Source organism: Charadrius vociferus, unplaced genomic scaffold (genome assembly GCF_000708025.1).
Source record: "Charadrius vociferus isolate BGI_N301 unplaced genomic scaffold, ASM70802v2 scaffold473, whole genome shotgun sequence".
Lineage (NCBI taxonomy): Eukaryota > Metazoa > Chordata > Aves > Charadriiformes > Charadriidae > Charadrius > Charadrius vociferus.
Window position 1 is genome coordinate 788,751 of NW_009647444.1, and position 9,330 is coordinate 798,080.

The window sequence follows — 9,330 nt, forward strand, 5'->3', positions numbered from 1 at the left end:
TCCAGGAGGAGATGTGCAAGCAAAAGCCACTCTAGTATGGTGTTTTGTCCCCAGTCAGAATGTCTGTTAGACTCTCCTGGAAGGGTAGCAGATCCTCCACACCCCCTACATCATTCTCATATGCCAGCTGAGCTGAGGCACAGAGCAGAGCAGCCTTCCCCAGCATCGTCCTCCTGCCCACCACTATTTTATAATTAATGTTGGCACTGCCCAAACAACATGGCAACACAAGAACTACGTGCTGAAGCGTACTCCGAGGCCAGGCTGTGCTGAGTCCTGGTGTCCAGCCAGGACCTGGTGGTAGTCAACTGCATTTTCCCTGGGAAACTGGAGCGGAGGAGCTTTTCCCCGGGCTCTCGGCAGTCCGTCAGCCTGACAAGCACCGCAGCATCCTCCATTACCGCTGTACACAAGGGGCCACTCCACACCGCGCTTGTAACCCGGCCCCGCACTCCTGGCGGCAACAAAACCCATTGCACGGCCAATAAATAATTCACGCCAGCAAACTGGCTCTGCTCGCTGCCACTGCGTACAGCCGCAGCCCGCGATGCCGGCAGAGTCCCAGAAGGGCAGAGGCATCTTCCATGCTGCCGTGCAGATGGGGACAGAGCTCCCGGGACTGCCTCACCGCCCTGCCCATCTCTGCCAGGACCTCCAGCCTTGTCGCCTCGCTAATGCTCGCTCGTCCCTGCGCAACCCTGCCCGGAGCCGGAGCAGCGGCCAGCGAGCTGCCTGCTCCCCGCCGGTGGCTCGGGCCGTTACCCTGGAGAAGCCAGTTAGCCCACTGGATGAGGATGTTGCTGCACCAAATCAAAAAGGTCAGGGTCTGCAAAAGCTCATCTGGTGGCTGCTGTAGGGAAGCACTGTCTAACCCAGGCTGCCCCACGGAGAGCCCTGTGCTCAGCGAGATGCAGAGAACACAAGTTCGGAGAGGGGCTGTGCTTCGTATCTCGCACTCCAGGGAGCCTTCAATTAGCTCCCTCTCTGAATCTGATCACAAAAAAGATATATTAGCTAAAGGCCAGTGTTGACTCCAGGTCTAAACAGGGTTTCTTTCCTGATAGACACTCCTCTACTGATGAGGGTCAGACGGTGGAAGGTTTCTAAGCAGCCGGACCCTTGGGACAGCTTCCCCAGAGAGGCAGCAACACACAAAATCTTCAAGTGGTTCTAATACGAAATTTAATTAACTTATAAATGGAAACATGTGGCACCACCACCTGAGGGAGCAGAAATCTGCAGCTGATCCAGGCATCCCAGGCTGGGGCATCCTCAGGGGATCCCAGCATCCCCGCTAGGGATCGGGACTGGGGAGCAGGGACTGGTCCCACAAACAGGCCTGAAAATTTCCCCTGCTTTTTTTTTTTAAATTCTTTTTTCTAGACATCAGAGAGAAGATGGTTTTAAGGGCTTGTGGATTTTTTTTCATATAGAAAAATACAAAATTAGAGGTAAATAGGCATATGGTTTTAATGATCAATCATTCATTCAATTTGCACTTGCTTATCTACCCAGTAAGGAGAGATGTTCTTAATATAAAGGTATCAAAATGATCAGTCTCCTCCCAAAACAGTTCAGATGTTTGGGAAGATGCAGATATATGGGGCCATGTTTACCTCTTCACCTCTGTGACCTGCACTGCATTGGGATTTAAAATTAGGATGATGGAGGGACGATATTCGCATTTTGAGAAAATTTCCCAACTTCACAAGTTGATTGTCCTCAACTTCCTGCAGAAGTCTCTTGACAGAATGGCACTGATAGAAGAAAAAAAAAAAACCCAACCCTTTTCTCTAGAACCCTTGAAATGTTCCATTTTGGAGCAGTCGAAGCAGATTATGAAAGAAAATAGACTCTCCAATCAGGGCCCAGGCAGGAAGGCTGGAAACAAGCGGATGCGAGCATGAAATGTGATGTGCAGTGGGATGAGATAAACTCCCTATCTTGTTTTGGCCCATTATGGCATATTATTCATCAAAACACTTTGTTGAAATCAGCTAGCTCTGGGTTTTGTTAATTTTCTCTGCTTCAAAAAAATCAGACTTTGGGGAAAAAAGTGCCAAAAATAGATATTTAACTAGCTGCAGCCAAACGGTCCTTGAGTTTACCCTGTCATCCTGGGTTATTACTTCACTTATATCCCCGTGATAATTTGGGAATGGTTTCTCTGAGCCTAAAGGGGAGGGAGGGGGGAGGCGGATACATGCTGCCTTGTTAAAACATTCGGGATATTTTCCTGGATGGCAAGAAGCAGCCAGGATTAAGCCCTTATCCCGTGGGGAGTGTTATTACAATAGGCCTGGGCGAATTCTTTGCGTGGACATGAGATGATCCGTGTGTCCCGCAGGAGTGGGGTCCCTCACCCTGCCCTGAAGCCGCCAGAGAGAAATAAATACACCAGCCCAAGCGAGCAAACCTTGGGTGTCTGTGCATGCTGAGTTTTCTTCGTTTCGCAAAGGGGAGATGCCTTCCCAGTGAAACCTGCCCGCGGCGCTGGGTGGGGAGGGAGGGCAGGCAGCGGGCTGGGGTCCCGGCCCCGGCAGCCCCCAGCCCAACGGGTCCCCCCCCTTGCAGTCCCACAGCCTCTCCCCGACCTTTCAATGTGCAATCAGGGGACAGAGGAACGAGAGCCATGTTTGAAGGCACCGTTGATTTTCAAGTACCAGTGGCAGGCTTGTTTTGTTTGGGTAAGTTGGGCGCTCGCTCGAGTTTCTTAGCAACCCTAATGGGCTGATGCTTTCCATTCCTCCGAATTGCACACGGCAAATTAAGCCCCGCGTTTCTATCAGACCGTCCTTTGCACACCCACTCGGGCAGGCGAGCGGGGCAGCTCCTGCTCTGCCGCCGTGGGGTGCACATAGTGAGTCCCCCCCAGGAATGACGTGGGACCCCCCCATCTCTCCCTGTGCTGCGGCCAGAGACACCAACGTTCCTCAGCAGTGACCTGGAGGGTCCCACTGGAAACCGCCCGATCCGTGTTTCCTAATCCTCCAGCCACGTCCAAGCTTGGCCTCTCTAGCGCAACCAGGCAGGGATGTGCTTAATTTCTCACATTTATTTATTTCCACTTTATAAATCAGTCAAAGCCACAATTGCTGCTGTTCATATTTCTTTGGATCAGCCTCAGAGCAAGGAAGGGCAGCTCAGCAGTCCTCTAAAGCGGCTTAGGGTTTTTTACACCACGGCAGAGCAGGAAAAGACCATCAGTGAAGGACTGTAAATTGAGCCAATTAAAGGAATCATCGAGATTATAATGGACAGGCCATGTTCATCTTGGTGCAGCTCTGGACTTCAGAGAGTTTATACAAAATCACATATTGCCTTTGTATAATTTAACACCCTCCAAGTAATATTATCAAACAAAACACCACCTTTTAAGTCATATTTTGAAACAGAAGGCCATATATGTTCTGCCATCTCAGATGGTTGGGGTTTCACTCTTCTCCCCTTTCGGACAGTGACTCCAGGCCAGCTGGTTTCACCTTCCACCTTTCATTATTTTTATTGTCCGTTTCTCCCGTCTACTGAGATCAGTCAAATCTCTGCAAAACAAGTACCAAGAGATGATCTTTAAAGCAAAGAGGAACTCACTCTCCACCACTACGCAGGGCATTAAAGGGGAGTCTGTCATTGCCGGATAGTTTTTCCCAGTTGTCCAGCTCCCTCCATCCCTGGGGGCAGAGGGGCCGCCTTGGGGACTCTGGCAAAGCCCTCTGGACACTCTCACCCCTCAAGGCTCAGTCGCAAGGCCAGATTTGTGAAACTTGAGAACAAATCATGTCTTTTCCATTAAGACTTTCCAGCAATACCACCAAGCGTGCTGCAACATATGCGATCTCGTGAAAGTCATTAAGCCTTCTTGATGAACCACTGACGTCCCTCATTAGCTCGCTAGCGCTTAGTCACTTGACTGATTTTAAAGGGTCCAAAAATCTTTGGCTTTGTAGCATCACTAGTGGAAATCTGTTTCTGTCTCTTTGTGCTCTCTCAGCCCAGGGTTGCTCTGGTGCTGACCGTGTCCCTCAGTGCCACCGCAACAGAGATAAGTATTTACAGGCCTCATACAGCAGGTTTGGTTACTTTTGATCACGAAGTCATTGCCAACCCGTTTCAATTGTGACCTTTGGGATAAACTTGGGCTTCCACAGAGGACCAGGGCTGTAGTTGCAGATGATTTTGGCTGATTTGCTGTGACCCTCAGCTGTTCCTGGTTACAGGAACCACAGCCGCAAGCACAGCCTGGACTTGGGGAAGATCAGGACTTTCAGGCTGAAGCTTTTCCTTCCCACCGGATTGGGGCAGCTGGACTAGTGCCTGCCAGCATGTGGGCATCGGGCTCGGGCCAAGCCCTGGGCATGCTGGCATTTCCCTGCACCCCACACCACAAGGGAAGGAGATGTCAGCCCCATTTTCTGCAAATAAGGCAGCTGGAGAGGTGTAAGAGGAAAGGACTAACTGGAATATTACAGGGAGAAGGACAAACCAAAGGGTAAAAGCGTGGCGGGTAGGACTTCATGGGAGCCACGTGGGCTCTAAGCCAGCCCCTCCAGGTCTTGGCAATGCCTCGATTCACCTTTTTTTTGGAAACATATGTGTTGTGAGCATGGGCAAGGCTGCGACGGGGAACTCGGCCAACCTGCATCTTTTCTGTCATCTTCTCCTGTTTCCCTCGCAGCACCGGGCAGCTCCCGAGGGCCGCTGGACGTGACAAACCGGCTAAAGCAGCGACTGCGGGATGAAGTCGGCGGTCTGGTTTCAATAAAATCAGCAGATTGTTTCATGGCTGGATGGGAAAGTTGTGAGGCTCCAGGATTTGCTCCTCTGGCAGCTGGATCCTGTTTGTCCATCATCGTCTCCCTGGACTGCAGCTCCCACCCCACCTCTCTGGAACAGGCATCCTGGAGAGGTGTCTGATACCCCAAACCTGTCAGTGTTTAAGAGGCATTTGGACAATGCCCTTAATAACATGCTTTAACTTTTGATCAGCCCTGAAGTGGTCGGGCAGTTAGACTAGATGATCATTGTAGGTCCCTTCCAACTGAAAATATTCTATTCTATTCTATTCTATTCTATTCTATTCTATTCTATTCTATTCTATTCTATTCTGTGGTGGTTGTGCTGGTCAGAGCACAGTGCCTGCCACGGGACCCAGCACACCCAGGGCCCCGACCTCCTCTGGGGATGCAAGACAAGAATGTAAAGCAGAAAATATTAGTCAGGGCTGAGAGCTAAATGCTCCTGCTGATTCGCAGCTTTCTAGGTCTTTGGAAGCAGAGGCAGGTTGGATGGATGAGAGGGATTCCAGGGAGAACTGGGCTGGCTTCCTGGGCTGCAGAGAGCTTCTGGCTCGTGGTGCATCACCCTCTCAGAGCATCCAGCTGACCCAGCAAGAGCGCTGGCAAGTCCTCTGGCCCTGCCTGCTTCTGAGGAGGGCACATCCCGCAAGCACTGCAGTTATCAATGATGTAGAGGGCTGGACTTTGGGATGAACTCTGCTGTGGTCTCCAAAAAGCATAGCCACCCCTGAGCTCAGGGTGCTTGTGATGTACAGGAGGCAGAGATACAGGAGCATCCCCTGGCTCCAACTCAGCAAAGCGCTTCAGTGTGCAGCTTTGATGGGGACATTAAGCATATGCTTAAAGCTGAGCCCGCACTCCAAGGCGCTGCTCAGCCGGGGACCCGGCGTTAGCTCAGTTGGAGGCAGCTGGGTGCTTTGAAATATTGGGCAGTTTTCTAGGTTACATTTAGGCTTTCTCTGTACCTTTAAATTCCAAAAGCAATGTGACTTCTAAGGAAAAAAACAAGACTTTAAAGCAGTAAACAGCTGTTTTCCCTCTTTCTATATAAGAGCAATTTTAAAAAACACTAAAAGATTTAACAACCTTAATTTTTTTTCGAAGGTTTTTTTTTTGTGAAGCAGGGCCATTTCAGGGGTCTGTCAAGCGTACTCAGTAACAACGTGACATATCCAGTAACGGCATCACCAATAACCAGCTTGGCCTTCCTCCCTAGCTTGGCTTTATTACAGTCCTTAAACTGGCCCAATAGGAATTTCTGCTCTGTATTTAAATGAACTTGCAGGCAGTAAAGGAGCATGTATAAAGAAAGGGGTGAGTATTATGTCAGTTTTGTGTATTGTAACCCCTTTACTTACAGCCCCTATATCTTCTAAACTCTGGCAGGGGCAGAAGCACTAACTTACTCACTCCCACTGTCTCCATCCCCAAAGTGTGCAGTTAATCCCAAATCCGAGGCTGCAATATCAGCTTTCTGTTCTAGCCAGGACAGAAAAAACACAGAGCAGGACAGACCAGCTGCATTTAGAGCCCCATCAGCTAAATTTCAATGAAATCATTTTGATGAATTGTTTAGGAAGGGAAAAAAGCCCCATTAACTGTACATTTGCTGTTAATTAATAGTCTGGGGTTTTTTTTTCTCCTCTTCGGCACAGCACTTCCGAGCTTTTTCACACTCCGTTGTGAGCACAGCATCCTTGTTAGGCACGGCAGCAGTGGGTGCTGGGGACCGGTGATCCAGACAGAGACAATACCAAATCCATGCCGATGTGTGAGGAATGGTAAAAGCTAATGTCTCCATTTTGCTCCCAGGGCTGCCCCTGCTCCAGCCCAGCACTGGTCCATGGGCAGCAGCCGTGGGCGGCTGCGCGGTGTCAGCAGGGCAGGCGAGGCGTTCCTCAGCTCCTGGGTTTTATTATTTTTAATAAATTCTCTTTTGGTCTATTTATTTTCTGTACATATCTTGTAAATATCTCTGGAATGTTATTTGAGAGGAATGTTGGCCAATATCCCCCAGAAAACAGATGCTGGAGCTGCTGCGGGGGACGGGAGAAGGGCAGCCCCGTGTGCCTCGGGGGTGTGGGTGCCCGCAGGTCCTGGCCAGGGCTTAAAACCAGTAGCAAACATACACAGCAGGCAACTGCAATGAAGGAAAAAAGTCTTGGTAAATCATTTTCATTCATAATTGTTATGTTGATGTGCCCACAGGACGTTTCAGGAACCAAAACACAGGCGAGAGGAGAGAGCGGTTGCGTGGCAGAGCATCTGCCCAGCTCCCATCCTGCCCCTCTTGCAGCAGTGCACGGGGTCTGCCACAGCATCCTCATCCTCAGCGCTTGTCCGCGCGGGCAGCCCTTGAGCAAAGAGTTCATCATTTGTTTTAGACCGGCTCCCATGCTCCCACAGCTGCAGGCTGTATTTCGCCGCTTCTGTAGGAAGCCCTTACAGTTTTGAAGCCCAAAGGCTGAGGGCCCTCTCACGGGGAAGCTTTTATGTGGTACTGTTCCTTGGGCTGCCAAGCTTTGTTTGAGCCAAGATGTGCTTCTCCCATGGAGACTTTGCAGGATAGGGCACCCTGGGAAGATAATGTGAAATACCTGGAGGGTGCTGAGGCTGGGCACTCGCTCCTGACCAGCCTCGCAGTTCTCTTCGGAACTCCTCGTGTGAGTCTTTGACTTTTCTGTATTTAATTTTCTGTATTTTTTTTCCCCTGTAATTAATCCAGAAACTTTCATTCAAATTCAATTTGAATTTAGGAGAAACCAAAGGCTGTAAACGTGGTTTCTTCCAACCCACCTGCATCACCTGGACTCAGCCCTGCTGGAGAAGGAGAGAAAACCTCAGGAACATGGATTGTGGTTTACTGATTGCTTTACCTGCTTGTCGGAGAGTGCACCACCGACTCCAGCACCTCCAGAGAAGGGCAGCTGGTGACAGAAAAGGAATAGATACCCAACAGTAGAAGTGCTTGTGAGCCTGCAAGTTTCTCCTCTTTTCCAGCCATGCTGACTCTTCCGACAAGTGAGATCAGCCACGGACATTGTCTCACGGCTGTCCTCCACTGCGGCACAAGCACTGAAATCTGCTGTTTGACACTGCGGCTCCATCACAGGGGACAAAAAGCCCAAATCCACCCATGACAGGCGGCTGCCAAACCCCTCGGGAGAAGCTGCCCTGCAGAGCTTGCTGCCTGCAACCCTTCAGCTCCAGACATGGGGACCGAGGAAAGGGTCCCGCTTGTCTTCCTCCCCCTCCTGCACTACATGCTCTGACACAAGCTATTCCCTCTGCCACCAAGCTCCCCCCACACAGTGCTCACTCCCCATTCGGTGGCACCCACCCTCCCAGAGGGTTTGCCTCTTGGTGGACCATTGCCTCCCAGACGTGTCCACCCGTCACCCTGGCTCAGGCCTGGGGGGCTGTGGGATGCGGGATGCTCGGAGCCAGTCGATTCCACAGGCACTGCCCGGTCCGGCACCGCGAAACCATTAGTGATGCAGTGAAAGAGCAAAAGCCAAGCTGGGGCCAGGGGCTGTGCTCAGCTCCAGGGGCAGGTACGGAGGTGACCAGCGCTGCCCAGGTCCCATCCTCCACGGCTTTAGCAAAATGCAGAGGAGGAGGGAAGGATGCGCAGGCAAGGGCAGGTGGAAGGCAGATAGCTCACCTTCGGCAGTGACTTTCCATTCTTTCAAGTATTTGGGTTTCCTGCAAATAAGCTCTGGATTTCCCGGGGCTTTTTTATTCTTCTCAAACTACCGTGGCCTCCGGCTTGTGCTGGCAGATCCCTGTGCCTGCACAAAATACCACTGCTGTCAGCCAGATCTCCAAGTCTGTGCAGGAATCATTACAGGTTTGGGTCTAAAAGCTTCCTTGGGGGATTTCTCGCCCTTAATTTTTGACGTGCACGCTCAGCATTGGCTTCACCTTCAGGAAGCATTTTCTCCGGGTACCCCATAGCGGCAGCGAGCCCTGGTCCTGGCAGGTGAAAGGGGGTACGCCACCCCGCTTTCTGTCTCTGGGCCACGAGGTATCAGTGCAATGAGCTGCTGCAAAACCCAGGCTCTGCGTCCCTCTGAGTCACCACCTCAGCCCAGAGGAAGAAGCTAATCTGAGTCTTTCTACGAAGCAGCAGTCATTCACCAGCATGCCACATGCTTAATTATCCTGACAAGGAAGAAGAGCCCTAGTAACATTTGGTCCAAATTAATGATGGTTTGTTTTGAAATGCAAATAGTTTTTAATCAGAGGGGGAAAGGTGGAAATAGACACTACTTAGTTTCTACGTTTTATTTTTTTTTAATGAAGCCATGCATCTGTGTTTTTTTTTAAATATATATTTCTTTTAATATGGAGAATAACTTTTGTGTGGGCTGAATTATCTCTAAATGAAAGCAAACAAGGCATAATTAGAAACCGGTTCACTTTTTTTTTTTTTTTTCTTGTTTCTTTTCCTCTGTAACGGCAGCGTTATAATCAGGTGTGCAGATGGGAGGGGAGGGAAAGCACCCCAGTCGAGAGCAGGCCTGTCTGCGGG

The 9,330-nt window shown here is 50.4% G+C and overlaps 1 protein-coding gene across 1 annotated transcript in view; it reads left to right on the top strand.

The window, feature by feature from the left end:
* Window positions 1-547: 547 nt before the first annotated feature.
* Window positions 548-9,330, top strand: part of LOC104282577 (relaxin receptor 2-like) — a 57,504-nt gene continuing 48,721 nt past the window's right edge. Inside the window, exons 1-2 of the mRNA XM_009880681.1 lie at window positions 548-818; window positions 4,676-4,747. Of these exons, the coding sequence (XP_009878983.1) occupies window positions 548-818; window positions 4,676-4,747 (343 nt within the window). The remainder of the gene's footprint in view (window positions 819-4,675; window positions 4,748-9,330) is intronic.